The following is a 16,594-nucleotide window of genomic DNA, read 5'->3' on the forward strand; positions in this document are numbered from 1 at the left end:
GGAAGCAGGAACTTCTTGCCCTGCGACAGTGTCGGGGAGGCGGGCTCGGGTCCAGACCCCGCGCAGCAGCAGGGGCCACCCGCGCACAAGGCGCTGCAGGGCTGGGAGCGCCCCTGGTGCCGGCGCGCCCTTGGGGCGTCTACTGAGCAGCAGCTCTTGGGGTTCTGGGCGGCCGAGATCGCGGGGCGCCAGGGCGCGGTGGGCGCCGGAGGCGGGGTGCCGCAGTGCAGGGCCGCACCCCAGCTGGGCCGCAGGGAGGTGACGGGGTGGCGGGGGAGGGGGCGCCTCTTACCGGGTAGTATAAATCTCACCTTATCTGGCTCCCGCGCCTCTTCCCTAAATTCAGCTCAGAGCAAAGATGGATCATGTGAGTGGGACTGAGAGGTTTATGGAGCTGAGCTCCCGCGGCTGTAAATCATCGTGCCGTCCTCGCTATAAAGCGCCTGTCCGGCCCTGCGAGGGACAGACGAGAAGCTCGCCGCCCCCCGGCCCCCAGCTCAGAGCGGGCTCCGCGCCCAGCCAGGTGCGTGCGGCGGCCGGAGGGTGGGTGGGAAGCGCGGCTGCTGGACGGGGCGGCCACCTCCGCGCGCCGCCTGCCTCGCTGGGACCCGCGGCCGCTTCCTCTCGCTGCCCAATGCTTCCTCCGCCACCCGCGGCCCCCACCCTCCGTCCCGCAGGGAACCTAAGGCCGGCCCCCTCGCTGAAGGGCACCTGTCTGCTCCTCCCCCGCAGTGACCCCGCCAACCTCCTCCAGCCGCCCCTGCCATGTCGGAGGAACTGGCCTCGGGCCCCAAGGAGAGCCCGCCGGCGCCGCTGGCAGGCCCCCGCGAGGTGTGGAAGAAGGGCGGCCGGCTGCTGTCGGTGCTGCTGGCGGTGAACGTGCTGCTGCTCGCCTGCACGCTCATCAGCGGCGGCGCCTTCAACAAGGTGGCGGTGTACGAGACGGACGTGTTCGCGCTGCTCGTGGCCATGATGCTCCTGGCCGCGCTCTGGGTCGGCTTCTACCTCCTATGCACTGCGCGCTGTCCCGACGCCGTCCCCTACCGCGACTCCCACGCCGGTCCCATCTGGCTCAGAGGTGCGGGGAGGGAGTCCGAGTTGCCCTGGGCTGCGGGGGCAGGACCTGGCCGCTGAGGTTGTGGAGGAATTTGGAGATGGCGAGAAGGCTCCCAGCTGGGCCGCAGGTGGCTGAGGGTGAAGTAAGCTGCTGTAGAGGGAGAGGAGGAAGGAAAGGGGCAGAGGGAGGTGTAGACGGGAAAGGATTTGTCCTAAAGGTTAGAAAAGGGCCGACCCGGGAGAGCCCTGGATGGCGCACAGCGGGCAGGTGACAGCCAGAGCTCACAGACCCATGTGGGCCCTACCCCTGACCTGAGCCCCCAGAGAGCCTTCACAGGACATCTCTCCGCCCACCCACTCCTCCTTCATCCCGCCCCCTGCCTGCCCAGCTGCCCAGTGGTTTGGGCGGTCCACTCCCAGATCTCCTCTCCTGCCCTCTGATCGCCCCCCTCTTCCCAGGCGGGCTGGTGCTGTTTGGGATCTGCACTCTGGTCATGGATGTCTTCAAGACCGGCTACTACTCCAGTTTCTACGAGTGCCTGTCGGTCATCAAGATACTGCACCCGCTCACCCAGGCCGTGTTCGTCATCATCCAGGTGGACAGGCACCCCCTTCTTGGGCCTGGTAGAAAGAAGCCAGTACCTGGCAGGGGGTCCAGAGGCGAGCGCTCCACCCCCTCGCCCTGAGCAGCCCAGTGGCGAGGGAACGGTGGTGGGGATCACATGAGTCCATAGTCTGCAAGTACTTGGTAATGAAGTGAGAGTCAAGTCTGAGCTCCTGTCAGGGACTCTGCGATTCTGTTTCAGCCTAAGCAGGGCCAGTAGCTGACACCCGGGAGGTGTGAGTTGTGGCAGGCGTCCTGTCTCCTAGAACCTGGCCTGCCCTTCCCAGGTGCCCCCAGAGGACACCCGTCTCTACACTGGGCCTGCTGGGCTGGCTGGTTTGCCTCGGCGTGGCCCTCTGTTCCATATTTGTTCAGGAGCCAGGTAGCCCGCACACTCAGCTAGACAGGTGTACGTTAGTTGCACACATGACTTCGATCGGTCTTCGGAATGAGCCAAGGCTGGGAAGACCCTCTCCCCGGGGCCGACAACAGACCTCAGCCTGGGCCCGTGACCGTGAGCCCACATGTAAGCCCGGGTCCCCCCGGAACACTGGTCCCCCCTGCTGCCCAGGTCTCCACAACTCGGTGCACGCAGGACTTGGGCACGTATCACGGTTCATCTTTCATTTTACGGTTCGAAGGTTCCTTAAGAAAGTACAGACCCCGCACTGGCAAAGGCCACAGCAGGGGTGTGTGGCAGCGGGTGAGGGCGAGGCCCTGTGGGCAGCAGGGGTGAGCTGGGGCGCGGGTGGGGAGGGAGGTACCACAGAGGTGAGGCACCCTGGAGGTGCGTCACTGGTAGTCAAAACTCCCTTGACCTTCCTGCAAAAAATGCACAAACATTAAGGCCAGAGTTGTACAGCAGACACGTGGCAAACTCTTAAAGAGCAGAGAACCACTACTCTGTATAAGCTGTCCAGGGAACAGAGCGCCCACTTCACTGTGTAACGCTGAGGTAGACAGAACTGGCGCGGGGGCTCTGGGTGGAGGATGCGGCGCTGACCGGCCCCGGGCTCACCTGTGGCGTCGCCCTCACCTCCGGCTCTGCACGCAGACCTACTTCCTCTGGGTCTCGGCGAAGGACTGCACCCACGTGCACCTGGATCTGACCCGGTGAGTGCCCGCTCCACCGCTCAGGGCCCTGCCGGGCAGGACTGGCACTGCCAGCCTGCCTGAGGCGCGGGTTGGGGGGCTCCCCGCTGTGGGGTGTGGTGGGGGTCCGACAGCCCCTGGCTTTATTGGGCTGTTTTCTACCATGCTGGGGGGGGGCTGTGAGTGTTGAGTGTGCCTGCCTGCGTGTGCTGCGGCGGGTGACAGGCAGCGCACTCTATGTCCGTCGCCCGGGAAGGGAGCGGAGGCCTGGGGCCCTGGCCCTCCCTCGGGTGGCTCCCGGCCAGGCGTGTTGCTCCTTCCCACGCGAGGGCCAGCTCGGCGCCTTGCGTGTCAGCACCACCCCTGGCATAGCTCCCAACCCCAGCCGGCCCGGACCCCAGGAGACTGAGACCCCCAACTGGCCTCTCGCCCCTCCCCCACAGGTGCGGCCTCATGTTCACACTCACCACCAACCTGGCCATCTGGATGGCAGCCGTGGTGGACGAGTCCCTGCACCAGGCCAACTCCTACAGCAGCTCTCACGGCAACGCCAGCCACACGCGCCTCGTTCCCAACCGTGAGTCGCCACTTCCATGGGCGCCCCCTCCCCCGCTGCCGCTGCCCGGTGGCCAGGCCTGGGGAGCTGGAGCAAAGGTGGATGCCTCCTGCTCTGGGCTCTGCCTCTGAGGCACAGGTGTGGGTCACCAGGAGGGGAGCCTTGGAGGCACCTTCTCACCCTTAGCCCTGGCCCCCCTGTCCAGGAGTCCATTCCACCAGGGAAGGGACTCGGTGCCAGGGCAGAGGGCCAGCGTGACCTGGCGGAAGAGAGGGGGAGGGAGGCCGACGGCTCCATGGTGGCACCCAGGGCCAGATGGGAGTCTGGCACAGAGGAGGCAGAAATAGTCACCGCAATGACAAGAGTGGCCATCCGCTGAGCTTTGCGTGTCGGGGCACTGGCTGCGTGTCCTGGGCCCCCCAGCTTCCCGGGAGGCAGGGGCTGTCCGTTCCCTACCGACAGGTGAAACGCTAGGGCACAGAAAGCGGCTTTCTCAAGGCCAGAGTTTGCAACTGGAGGGGCCCAGCTCTGCTAAGGGGTGCCTGGCCCCCTGGGCCGAGTTCTCGGACTTCTCTAGGGCCCCCACTAGCCAGCACCAGATTAGATGATAAGTCTGTGGCGACCTCACCGGAACACACCCCCCCCCAGCACAGAGTTTCCCAGCCCTCAGGAAGGCCCCGGCCCTGCAATTCAGAGGGCCAGGTCGTGGGGGTGGGGGCAGCTTCCTGAAGGAAGCACCAGCTAGTGTTTACTGGCGGGTCCCTGGGTCTCTGACACTTAGTAGGTGCTCAGTAGATCCCTGGGGAGGGAATGACGGTGCCAGGCCCCACGCGGGCATTTGGGAGCCAGCGGTGAAGGCAGGAGGCAGTGACCCTGGGTCGCCCCGAGGTCACGATCTAGGGGTGAGCATCTGCAGACGGGGTGCTCCCGGAAGGTGGGAGGGCGGTGCCGCTCAGTGCCCCTCTCTCCCCAGTGGAGCGAGCGGGCGGCACGGCGGAGGGGGACTGTCCCTGCAGCACGGCCGTCTGCCAGATCTTCCAGCAGGGCTACTTCTACCTCTACCCCTTCAACATCGAGTACAGCCTCTTTGCCTCCACCATGCTCTACGTCATGTGGAAGAACGTGGGCAGGCTGCTGGCCCCCTCCAGCCACGGCCACGGCCACACCCCGTCCCGGGGCAGCCTCTTCCGGGACACCTTTTTCGCCGGCCCCGTGCTGGGCCTGATTCTCTTCGTGGTGGGCTTGGCCGTCTTCATCATCTACGAGGTCCAGGTGAGTGGCGACGGAAGCCACACCCAGCAGGCGCTGGTCACCTACTACAGCTTCAACATCGTCTGCCTGGGGCTCATGACCTTGGTCAGCCTCAGTGGCTCTGTCATCTACCGCTTTGACCGCCGGGCCATGGACCACCACAAGAACCCCACGCGCACGCTGGACGTGGCCCTGCTGATGGGCGCCGCCCTGGGCCAGTACGCCATCTCCTACTACTCCATCGTGGCCGTGGTGGTGGGCACGCCCCAGGACCTGCTGGCCGGGCTCAACCTCGCCCACGCTCTGCTCATGATCGCCCAGCACACCTTCCAGAACGTGTTCATCATCGAGAGCCTTCACCGGGGCCCACCGGTGGCCGAGCCTCGGGACACGCCCCCCAAGGATTCCTGCCACGGCCTGACCTTCGCCAACCCGGATGCGCTGCAGGCCTTGCCCGCCTGCCCGGCCACCCCGGAGCTGGTGGCCCCCAGCCACACGGCCCCTCAGGAAGCAGTGGCCGCCATGCCGGCGCCCAAGAGCCACTGGAGACGCCGGTGCCTGAAGGACATTTCTCTGTTTCTCCTGCTCTGCAACATCATCGTGAGTAGCCGGGCGCCCTGGGGGGAGAGGCAGAGGAAGGGCGCCCTCGGGCTCGTGGGCCTGGCCTGGCCTGGCCCTCAGTCTGTTGGAGAATGGCGTGGCTCTCTAGGAAAGGAGCAGAGAGGATAGGGTGCAGCCTCCAGGCAAACAGCATCTCAGGGCGCCCAGAGAATGAAATCCAGGTAGCAGGAGGAGTCCCAGGGGCGTTGGGGGAGGCTGGGAGGAGGTGAGAGGGAGCTGTGAGTGCTGACTCCGGGAGGTGTGACAGCTCTGGGAACTTGTGACCAGCCCACTTCTTAGGGTAAGTGGAGCAGCGTCAGGAAGTAGCGGGGAGCAGAGCAGCGGAAGTGTGAGCCGTCTGTTGGGGGGGCAGGGGGCGAGGTGGGGGGCAGCGCACCAGACTCCCACACCCCGGGACGCAGCCAAGCAAAACACGCCCAGATGGAAAGGCTCTTCATGAAGGTGCACCCCAATAGAGAACACTCGCCCACCGGCAAGCGGCCAGCTAGGGACCCTCCCCAGCAGGGAAAGCTAACGCAGGCGCATGTGTCGGCGAGTGTGTCCCAGGGCACAACCAGGATGTTTCACAAGATGTACAAGCGCCATTTGCTGTGACCTCTGGTAGGAAAACACCCCTACTACGCGTGACGGCACTGTGGGCGCGTCCTCCTGCACCCCGTGTGCAACCGGCCAGCAGCCCCCTCTGAGTAGGGTGAAAGCAGCCCGTCCTCTAGGTGACCCGTGACGTGGCCGCCAGCTCTGACGCGGAGCAGAAGCCCTGAGCTTCAGACCTCCTGCCTGGGTGACCCGCCCTTGCCCCACCTCTGCCCCCCTTCACTGAGGCTCCGCCCACAAGCTGGGGCTCTCCTGGGGGACCGTTTCTGCTCCATGTATCTGGTCCAGCATCAAATCCCAGGGCATCATCTCAGACCCCATTTTATTTTTTTATTGTTTTCAAATTTTAATTTTTGACTTTTTTTAAGATTTATTTATTTATTCATATAGAACTGGGGTACAGGCCAGAGATGCGAAGGGTGAGAGGATTCACCAGAGACAGAGTGGGGAGCAGGAACAGGCAGACTGTCAAAGTACACTGCTGAGGGGAGCAGCCGGGAGACAGGAGAGGTCTGCTGAGCCCTGCGGGTCAGCCCCTGGCTGGGATTGAACTCGTGCTGCAGGGGCTGCAGACCGCTTCTTGGTGCTGCACTTTAACCTGTTGTTAAAGTGCCACCAGGGAGGCCCTCAGATCCCCTTTTAAAGGACAGAAATCCCTGGGGTTTGGGGGGGTGAGATACCCACAGACGATGCCCACGGGGCAGGTGGGGCTGGCCTGGAGGCCTCTGTCTTTGCCTGGCCCACACCTGCGTCTGGGCTGAGCTGAAGCAAGCGTTCAGCGTCGGTCTTCTCCCACACCTGGGAAGAGGCAGAGGTAGGGAGCAGAGCTCAGAGGGGCCTTCCAGCTAGACCCCAGCACCCCCCCCCGGGCCTGCCCCCAACTCACAGCTCCAGGGCAGCTCATTTGTACCAAATCCTCACATCACTTGCTCAAAACCCCGCTCCCCTCCTCCACCCACGAGTGGCCACGCCGGGTGAGGGCGAGGTCACTGTGCAGGCCGGGGTCGGGCGGGGTCAGCGGGAGCCTGTCCTGAGTTCCTCCGTGAGTGCCAGTGCTGCTCAGCAGCACCCGCCTCTGCCAGCGCCACCCAGCCAGGCCCTGACGCCCCGTCTCCCCGCACAGCTGTGGGTCATGCCCGCCTTCGGGGCCCGGCCTCACTTCAGCAACACGGTGGAGGTGGACTTCTACGGCTACTCCCTGTGGGCGGCCATCGTCAACATCTGCCTGCCCTTCGGCATCTTCTACCGCATGCACGCTGTCTCCAGCCTGCTGGAGGTCTACGTGCTGTCCTGAAGCCCAGCCCGCACCCGCCGGCGCTCGGCTCCCCGCCGCCCGGGCGCCCGGGCGCCCAGCCTGGCAGTCCCGCTGCCTGTCACCGCGCCCTGCAGAGTGGGGTGTTCACAAAAGTTATTTTTCCAGGATGAGTTTTTAAATCACAGTCAGGACCTGCCCATCCAGCCCAGCGTGACCTCAGCCGCGCAGGGACGCGAGGGTGGGACAGGAGGCTTCTCCCTGCTGCCCTGCTGGGACCAGGGGTGATCTGGACGTGTCTCAACGTGGGCTCCAGCTCGAACCCCAGCCCTGCGGCCTGGCCGGTGTCCTTCCTGGGGCTGGGACCCAATAAACCTGCAGCTGTCCTCCCGACACTGCTTCTTGTCTCCGTCGCCTATCTGAGATGCTCACAGAAGATCTTGGGGATCAGAGCTGGAAGGGCTCCTGGGAATTTTGGAGGTTCAAGCTTCTGAGGGATGAGCCAAGTGTGAGTTATGAACTAGCTTAAAGTGGGTGCTTAGGTGACGCCTCTTCCTTTTATCTGCAAGTGACACTGAATTATTTTATGGATTCCATGATGCACAAGAGATTAGGAGGGTCTGACAGACCAACTGCCATTTTACATTGAAGGAAACTGAGGCCCAGAGAGGTAAAGCGACTTGCCCAAGGTCACACAGCAGAGCGCCAGAGCCTTCCTGCTAAGAGTAACAATTTGCAAGCAGCAGAATTTTCCCCCCTCAAATAAAACAGTTCAAGCATCAAAGATATTTAGCTTAAGAGGAGTTGGAGGCTGTAAATCTCCCTGACTTCCTCTTACCTACCACACCCCTGCCCCCGAGGGTCCTAACCTCTCTGGAGCATCCCCGAAACCACCCCGTTCACAGGAGAGACGGGAGAAAGGCAGGCCACCGGACAGGTGCGAACCGGGAGCTTGCAAGGCTTCGTCTTGGGTGTCTGGAAGACAAACAGCATCCCGTCGGCCCCCGCCAAAGCTCACATGTCCCCATGGAGGCCTTTCCTGGGTTTAGTCACTCGCTGCCCAGGAGTCCCAGCAACGTATTTTACCCAGCGCCATGTCCTCCCTCGGGCTGTCCTGGAGCAGGGAGGGCCAGCAAGCCCATTGCCCAAGGTCAGGGTGGGGTGAGGAGCCACAGGAGCCGGGAACCCCTCTACCTAGGGGTCTCTGGGCAGGCGGGTTTCCAAATCCCAGAACGGGGCAAGGCGGGGCTCGCAGGCAGGGGTGGGTGCGAGGAGATGGCATCTCACAGGAGAACCCTGGCTGGGGGGAGCGCAGGGAACCTGAGCAGAGGTACCCCAGCCCTCCTGAAAAGGCGGCAGTGGGGCAGGAGCTCTGGGTGGGTAAGGGGAGAAAGAGGGGGTCACTTCCAGGCCTGTTCACCTCCCCCACGATGGCAATGGGGTCTTTTCTGACCCCTGAGGGAGAGAGAGGTTGCCAGCCACGCGTGGTGGGAGCTTGCTTAGAAGGCTGGAGGGAAGTGGGGTTCAGGAACTGTCATTCCCTGTTTGGGGGGCCGGGGGTGTCCATTCCCTGCTTGGCCACCAAAGTGCGGGCTGAATCCCCACAGCACCTCTATGGCGGCCCAAGGACGTGGCGCCCCGCCCCACCCACCCTGAGGCCGGCCCAGGTCCGCTGAACCCAGGGACTGTGCCCGCGCCTCCTCAGGCCCCGCCCCCGCGTCCAGTCGCCTCGCCATTGGCTGCGCTGTGCTCGCCGGCCCGGCGAGGTAATTAACGAAGGATTAATGAGGTCCCTAAAGTCAACAGAAAAATCGATGGGCTGTGGAGCCCGGGCAGCGGCTGCGCAATCCCACGGGGGCGGGCGTCGGGGGCGGGCGTCGGGGCGTCAGTCTGCGGGGACCTCACCTGGACGCATCGGCTGCGCTCCCTCGCAGCCTGTGGCAACCCGCGATGCTTGCCCAGACCTCAGGTACGGCTCCCTGGCTAGCACCCACCGCCAGAACTGGGGCTGGGGCCAGGGCTGCGGGGTTGGGGCGGGAGGCTGCGCTCTCCTGAAGGCGCCAATCTCTGGGCCCCGTGCTGGCCCCTCGCTGCCCTCTACCCCCACCCCGCTCTGTGCCTCACTTCTTTTCCGGAAAATGGGGGTGTACAGAGACCAGCAGGGTGCTCACAGCCTAAAGGGGGCGCCAAGGCCAGGAAGAAGCTGAGAAACCCAGACGGCTGGGAAAGCGTGCGGAGCTGGGGCTGCCAGGCGCTGCCGGCAGGGCAGCAGGCCGCCAGGCCTTGCAGTGGCCAGAGTGGAGGCCTCGCAGTGGCCCCCCACATGCCTGGCTTTCATCACCTGCTGCTACCCTCGACCCACAAACTAATCTGGCGCCCTTGCCCTCCCATGGGCTGGCATAGCACCAAAGGGCGTGCCAGCGGGCCGCGGGTTCCTTCCTGTGGGTTTCTGGTACCCTTGCTCTCTTCCAGGGACCCCTACCGCCCCACCCCAGCCCTCCCCAGCCCTTTCCTGAATTCTCTCTTTGGGCCGGCAGCGGGTTGCCCCTCCCAGGCTGGGGGAGGGCAGGAAAGGCAGGGGAGAACTCTGAAGGAGAGGACCCTCAACCTAGACCCCACTGGACCTGCAATCTAAGCAAAATCCTCCCCCTGAAATTCATCAGTAAGCTTGACCCTTCCAGCTTCTCCAGGAGCTCACAGAAACTAATAGAGGAGTAGCTGACTCTGAGCGCTCTCTGTAGGCCAGGCAGCGTGTGTGTGCATTTACACGTATTAAATGATTGATTTTGGCAAGACCCTAGAAGACACATATTAAGCATTAATTCCTTCATTTATTTGTTCAAGAGATCTTTATGGAGCACCTACTACCTGCTGGTGCATCTCCATTTAACAGACGAAACTGAGAAAGCTTTAAGTCACATTCCGGTTTGTAACCTGTAAGTGCCCGAGTCTGGGCTCTTAATCATTAGGCTCTCCCACCACAGAAGGGGGTGAGAGTGGGGGGTTACTGGAAGGTGAGGTGGAGCCCTCTGGGTTGGGAGGAAAGACCCAGGGAGGTGTCCCTGGGAAGTCAGGCTTGCTCAGCCTGGGCGGGAGAGCCAGGGAGGAAAGATAAAGATCTGGAGTCTCCTTCTGCCGGGCCAGGGTGGAAAGGGTCCTTGGGAAGGGTCTCTGTCCAGGCGCTGGTGCTGAAAGCTCGCCCCAAAGACGCCAGAGGGAAGTGCTGGCTGCTTGCCGTGCCTGGGCCAGGTCTGGTTAGGCAGTGCTGGTCTCTGCTGTGGAGTAGCTCCTGGCCTTGAGGGGAGCCAGCCACGCCCACAACACCTCAGCAGACAGTGCACACCCCCTCTCCACGAAGGGGAGTGTCCCCAACAAGTAGCCTCCAGCATGCTTGCGCAGAGAGACGCCTTCCTGGGAAAGTCTCTCAGGGTGGGTGGAGAAGATGGGTGAGAGCCATTGGTGAAGGGTTTGGGGTGCGGCAGAAGGCCGGGTGGGCCCACGCAGGGGTGAGGCCAAGGACACGTGAGAAACGTGGGCTTCTCTGGCTGATCCCGGTGGAGTGTGCAAGGGAGCCGGAAGGAAGGGGCAGAGCTGGAGCAAGGGCGGCTGAGACGGGGAGAAGCCCGTGCGCCTCTCCTGGATGCCCGTTGTGCCGTCAGGTCCACCCCAGAGAGCAGGAGTGAGCAGGCCGGTCATGGGGAATGGGCACCTGGACGTGCGGCGTATTCGAGGCTCTTCCAGTGGACAGTCTGAAGCTTCTGCCGCTCAGAGGCCAAAGGGAGGGACGAGCAGGACCAGCTCATTAAAACGCAGCCTGAGGACGGTGCTGAGGCCACAGAGGGGCGCTGGGCCAGCTGGGCTGGGGGCTATGGGCCCGAGAGGAGGCGGGCTCTGCTGAGCCCCGAGGGACAAGCTGCAGTCAGCAGGCTCCAGGGGGCGAGCACTATGGCCAGGGGAGGCGCGGGCGTAGGCAGGGAGGCGGCCGAGAGTCAGGGCGTCTGAAGCTGCCGAGGAGTGGCGTGGCCGTGAGGGCGAGAGGAGGGCTGGACACAGGGCTGGAGAAGCCGCCTGGCCGGGCCGGGAAGCGGCGGAGGGCGCCCTGCCTTGGGCACCGCGTGGCCCCAGCCCACAGCGAACGTTGCAGCCTCGTTCATGCTGAGAGGCCTTGCTAGGGGGTTCGGACTTCATACCGAGGGCACCTGTGGCCTTCGCGGGACACTCAGGAGAGAGCGCCAGTGGGCAGGGTGGCCGGTCCGGGAGGGAGGCCTGCACCAGGGCAGTGTTGGAGGTGGAGGGCAGTGAACTGGAGTGGACACTCGGGGTCTGAGGCGATGGGGGTGAAGGGAGGGGCAAGGAGGACACCCCGTTCCCTGCCGGGTGCTGTGGGGAGGAGACACCACTCGCTGATGCAGCGACCTTGGGAGCCGGAGAGACAGCGAGCCGGGGAGCCGGAGACAGCGAGCCGGGCAGCCGGAGACAGCGAGCCGGGCAGCCGGAGCCAGGGCAGCTGCGGGACCCAGGGCAGCGCCCGGTGGCAGGGAGCCGAGGAGGGGCCCCAGGGAGGCCCGGGCCAGCCCCTGCCCCCTAGTCGGGCAGCCCCACAGCAGTAGCACAGCAGCAGAGGGTCGCCCCTCGGCCGGGGCCTAGGCTAGCCCCTGGGTGTGGGGTGACCCAAGATCTGGGTCCAAGAGCGGGTGACAAAGCTGTTGGCGGGAATGAGGGCTTAGAGGAGGTGAGGCAGCGAGGGAGAGAGGAGGGTCAGGCTGGCTTTCCCAGGGGGTGCTGGGCATTCTCGGGACACCAGGAGTCGGGGCGGCGGGGTGCCGGTGGACGTCGTCTGGCACGGTCGGGGGCAAACATGCTGCCGCCAGGCTGGCCCGTGCTGGTGGCAGACACGGCGTGTCCAGCCCAGAACCTTCCCCTTCAGCCTTCAATGTTCTTTAAAGTTAATTTTAATGACACGAGTAATGCATTTTTAAGAAATGAGAACAACGAACCACTTCCAATCTTGATACTGACTTCTTTCCCCGGAAGATGCTCCTCTTGTGAACCGGGGGGGGCTTTTCTAGACCTCTTCAGATAACCATCTGGGCACCCCTCTTTCCCCGTAAGAGAATATTGCTTCAGCCCTGGCTCTGTTCCCTCCAAGTCCACATTCAGCCTCCACGCACCGACCAGTCGCCACCCAGCTAGCCAGAGTAAGACCAAGAGAGGCGTCTGCTCGCCCCCCCCCGACTCAGAAGTGAAATTCCCCCCCGGAGCTGGCTGCTTTTTGGTGGCAATAAGTCCCAACCCTGGAGACCATCTGGTCGCCAAATAAAAACACACAGGTGGACACGGTCAGACTGTCACCCAGCTGCAGGGCAGGCAGGGAGCAGCAAGTGGGGGTGAGGGGAGGCGATGGTCAAGCTGGTGGACATCACCCGATGTGTGTGTGGGCGGAGCAGAGGGCGCCCACAGCCCCTGGTCTGTGGGGGCGCGGGGGTCCCATAGCCCAGCGAGGCAGCTGCCATTATCTCCAGTCCCTGGTTCACGCCAGGTCGCACGACGGCCAGGGGCAGGAGCGGCCTCGACCCTCCCCCCCGGGACCCCTGGCAGACAGCAGGGCCCTTTCTCCCTCCCCAGCCGGTACCGAGGCGCAACCAGGGGCCTCCCCTGAAGCCCAGGAGGCTGGAGCTGCCCCAGCCAAGGAGAACCAAAGGGCCGCGGAGCCGGAGGAGCCGGGACCCCCCATGTCGCCCCGACAGAAGTCCTGGCTGCTGCAGCATTTCTCGCTGCTGCTGCGGCGGGACCGGCAGGCCCAGAAGGCGGGGCAGCTCTTCTCGGGGCTCCTGGCCCTCAACCTGGTGTTCCTGGGAGGAGCCTTCATCTGCAGCATGATCTTCAACAACGTGGCCGTCACGCTGGGCGACGTGTGGATCCTGCTGGCGGCGCTCAAGGCCCTGTCCGCCGTCTGGCTCCTCTACTACAGCGCGGGCACCGCCCGCCGGCCGCACGCCGTGGGCCACCAGGACCCTCACGCGGGACCCCTCTGGGTGCGGGGTGAGTGTGGCGGCGGCTGGAGCGGGGTGGGGCGGGCCGGCCCGTCCCGGGGAGGTGCCCACGGCCCCTGCCCCGCCAGGCTCCCTGGTGCTCTTCGGCATCTGCACCGTCTGCCTCAACGTCTTCCGCCTGGGCTACGACGTCAGCCACACCCAGTGCAGGGCGCGGCTGGAGCTCATCTTCCCCGCCATCGAGATCGTCTTCATCTGTGTCCAGGTGAGCGGTCTCTCCCGCCCCACGCCCCCGGCACTCACCGCACCTCCCCGCGCCTCACGCACGTGCACCCACATCGCCACACAGACAGACCCGCGGGGCCCCGGGGGGGCACACTGCGGCCCCCAGCAGCGCCTGCCCGTGCGCCGCGTCCTGCACCTGCGCGCCTGCCTGCAAGCACACCTGTCTTGCACTCTTGCCCGCATGGGAAGTGACACGCTCCCGACACGTCCGGAGCATGGCCGCTCCCTCCCGAGTTCCTGCTCTGCCCAGGCGCAGTGCAGGCTCGCCGCTGGCACCACTGCCCCCCAAGAAGTAGGCGTCTTCCTGAAAGGTGAGCATTTTAGCCCCATTGTAGAGCCAAGGAGACTGAGGCTCACAGGTGTTTTGCTGCTGCCCAAGGCATCACAGCAAGGAAGCGTTGGAGCTGGGGTTGGAACCCAGCTCTTCCCTGACTCTCCCACACACTGGGGCACCCATGGGGTCCCGCTGCCCCCCTGCCCCCCCAGCTCAAGGCCCCCTCTCTTCCAGACCTGGGTGCTCTTGAAACACTGTAAGGACTGTGTTCAGGTGCAGACCAACCTCACCAGGTAAGACGGAGCTCCCTGTCCTCTGCCTGTACCTGCCCCCAGCTTCCCTGAAGAGGGACACAGGATCACAGGTGGCCTCCAGGGCTGTCCCCTTGCATAAGGCCTTCCAGAAGGACGGATGCCAGATGGGATCTGGCCTTGGGAGAGAGCGGCACCCCAAAGGCAGTGGTGCTGAGGGTCAGGAAGGTGGGGAGCCAGCCAGGCTGGTGAGTGGAGTGTGGCACCTCCTTCTCCTGCAGGTGTGGCCTGATGCTGACCCTGGCCACCAACCTGCTGCTGTGGGTGCTGGCCGTCACCAACGACTCCATGCACCGCGAGGTCAAGACGGAGCTCAGTGCCCTCGTGGAGAAGTTCTCAGGTAGAGAGGAGGCACCCCCCCCCCCAGGAGGTGTGCACTCCCACGCATGCGCACGAACTCGCAGACAGGGGGCGCTCGTGAGTCTGTGCAGCTGGGAGCAAACCCCAGTGGCTGACGATGAGCAAACAGAGCTGAGGTTGCAACGGTCTCTGTCCGCCTGCACCCCGCGGCAGGTATTCACCCAACTGTCCGCAAGCTCCCCACTAATCCCTGCTCAGCTGTTCCCCGATAAGGAACACACCCCACCCTGGTATCTGCGTTTTACTTGCTAGGAACTAAAAAGCCGTCAGGACAGGAAGGAATGTCCTCCCCACACAAAGGTAGGGGTCTGGGCAATCGGGGTGGGGGGACACAGAGGCTTCTGGGCAGTAGGGACTCGGGCATTGTCCCACGCACCCCACCCCCTGCCCCCCCACGCCGCCCCCCAGACATCGCTGCAGCGGGGCTCAGCCCAGAGGGCATGCCAGCCTGCCCTGTGTACGGCCGAGCCTTCCGGCTCGCTCGCACGCCCGTGGCCTGGACCAGGGTGCTCCCCAACGCTCCAGAGCATGGTTCCAGGAGCCGCTCAGGAGTCTTGGCGAGCAACAGCGGGGTCTCTAGGAAAAGCCCAAGCGTACAGGCGAGGAGAAAAACAAGGTCGCCCGCCACCCCGCTGTCATAACAGTTCATACTTGGTCCTCTTTATTTTGATTTTGGGCTGACGAACTCACCTGGCTAAGAGCACACTATTTCACCTCCAGACAGCCCGTCCCCGTCTCTTTCAGGCGAGCGCCCCCCATGGCTGCCCCAGTGCTGTTAGCATTTTGCACAAAACCCCCGCCCCCTCTGCCTTCTCTGGACTTAGACTCCCCCTTCTCCTACCAGCAGGCTACGAAATGCCCTTCCAGATGGCGTGTTCCAGTATGACACGTTGGGGTTCCCCTCGCTCGCTCCCTGGGACACAGAGCTGTGTCCCTGTGGACCCGTTTTCCCTGCTTTCCCCAGAAGCTGGAAGTCCGGCCCCAGGCTCGGTCAGGCACAGGCAGGTGTGGACAGGAGGACAGGGTGGGCGCTGCAGGCGCCCCACTCCAGGGCGAGAAGCCCCCGGGCCCAGAGTGTGCAGCTGAGAGCACGGGGCCCCCGCCCACGCGGCCCCACTGGCTCTCAGGCCCCCCCGGTGCCCAGCAAGCAGTCTGGCGAGGCGGCCCTGGGCGCCGAAGACGTCACACACTGGTGCCTTACGGAGCTTGGCCCCGGCGCCCCGAACACGGGGCTGAGCATCCTGGTCCCCTGATCTGTCCCGGGCCTCGGTCTACATGTCTGTAAAGTGGGTGCCTGGGTCCTTCCACCCTGGCCCCCAGGGGTGAGCGGGTCCGGTCCATGCAGGGGCTCCCCCAGCGTCGTCTGTCCCCCAGGCAACGACACCAACACCTGCCTGTGCCTGAACGCCACGGTGTGCGAGGTCTTCCGGAAGGGCTACCTCATGCTCTACCCCTTCAGCACCGAGTACTGCCTCATCTGCTGCACGGTGCTCTTCGTCATGTGGAAGAACACGGGGCGCTGCCTGGCAGCCCACGCCGGCGCCCGCCACGGGCCCGCACGCTTCCACCTGCACGGGGCCATCTTTGGGCCGCTGCTGGGCCTGCTGGCCCTGGTGGCAGGCGTGTGCATCTTCGTGCTCTTCCAGATCGAGGCCAGTGGCCAGGCCATCGCACGCCAGTACTTCTCCCTCTACTACGCCTACTACGTGGCCGTGCTGCCCGCCATGAGCCTGGCGTGCCTGGCGGGCACGGCCATCCACGGGCTGGAGGAGCGAGAGCTGGACACGCTCAAGAACCCCACGCGCAGCCTGGACGTGGTGCTGCTGGTGGGCGCGGCTCTGGGCCAGATGGGCATCGCCTACTTCTCCATCGTGGCCATCGTGGCCACCCGCCCTCACGAGCCGCTCAACCGCCTCATCCTGGCCTACTCGCTGCTGCTCATCCTGCAAAACATGGCCCAGAACCTCTTCATCATCGAGGGCCTGCACCGGCGCCCGCTGGCGGACGGGGGGAGGCTGGAGGCGCCGCCGCCCCGCAGGAGCTCCCTGCTGGAGCTGGGCCAGGACCGGAGGCGCGCGTCGCTGGCCCACGTCCACTGCTACAGCCACCTCAACTGGAAGCGGCGGGCGCTCAAGGAGATCGCCCTCTTCCTCATCCTCTGCAACATCACGGTGAGCGGGGCAGGCGGCCAGGCTGCGGCTGGCCCCGGGCCGGCTCGGGAAGGGAGGGCGGGTGGGGGCGCGCTCACAGCACAGTGGCTGTCCCGGGGTGGCTGTCCCGGGGCACAGTGGCTGTCCGGGACACAGTGGCTGTCCCGGGGTGGCTGTCCCGGGGCACAGTGGCTG

At 64.6% G+C, this 16,594-nt stretch overlaps 2 protein-coding genes across 2 annotated transcripts in view; both read left to right on the top strand.

Moving 5' to 3' along the window:
• The first annotated feature begins 744 nt into the window (after positions 1-744).
• OTOP2 (otopetrin 2) lies at positions 745-7,411 on the top strand. Its single transcript, XM_012733157.1, has 6 exons — positions 745-1,078; positions 1,516-1,652; positions 2,715-2,773; positions 3,196-3,329; positions 4,282-5,159; positions 6,898-7,411. The coding sequence occupies exons 1-6, from the start codon at positions 766-768 to the stop codon at positions 7,066-7,068; spliced, it is 1,692 nt and encodes a 563-aa protein (XP_012588611.1). The 5' UTR covers positions 745-765; the 3' UTR covers positions 7,069-7,411.
• Positions 7,412-10,720: 3,309 nt separating this feature from the next.
• Positions 10,721-16,594, top strand: part of OTOP3 (otopetrin 3) — a 6,864-nt gene continuing 990 nt past the window's right edge. Inside the window, exons 1-6 of the mRNA XM_012732992.1 lie at positions 10,721-10,773; positions 12,566-13,068; positions 13,148-13,284; positions 13,813-13,871; positions 14,111-14,229; positions 15,624-16,420. Of these exons, the coding sequence (XP_012588446.1) occupies positions 10,721-10,773; positions 12,566-13,068; positions 13,148-13,284; positions 13,813-13,871; positions 14,111-14,229; positions 15,624-16,420 (1,668 nt within the window). The remainder of the gene's footprint in view (positions 10,774-12,565; positions 13,069-13,147; positions 13,285-13,812; positions 13,872-14,110; positions 14,230-15,623; positions 16,421-16,594) is intronic.

Source organism: Condylura cristata, unplaced genomic scaffold (genome assembly GCF_000260355.1).
Source record: "Condylura cristata isolate star-nosed mole 26May11 unplaced genomic scaffold, ConCri1.0 scaffold00038, whole genome shotgun sequence".
NCBI classification, from domain to species: Eukaryota; Metazoa; Chordata; class Mammalia; order Eulipotyphla; family Talpidae; genus Condylura; species Condylura cristata.

Excerpts from the sequence above, each read along its gene's own strand:
- OTOP2 (XM_012733157.1), top strand. The coding sequence starts at position 766 with ATGTCGGAGGAACTGGCCTCGGGCCCCAAGGAGAGCCCGCCGGCGCCG. Across the intron at positions 1,653-2,714 it reads CCGTGTTCGTCATCATCCAG|ACCTACTTCCTCTGGGTCTC; the intron begins GTGGACAGGCAC and ends CTCTGCACGCAG. Across the intron at positions 2,774-3,195 it reads GTGCACCTGGATCTGACCCG|GTGCGGCCTCATGTTCACAC; the intron begins GTGAGTGCCCGC and ends CCTCCCCCACAG.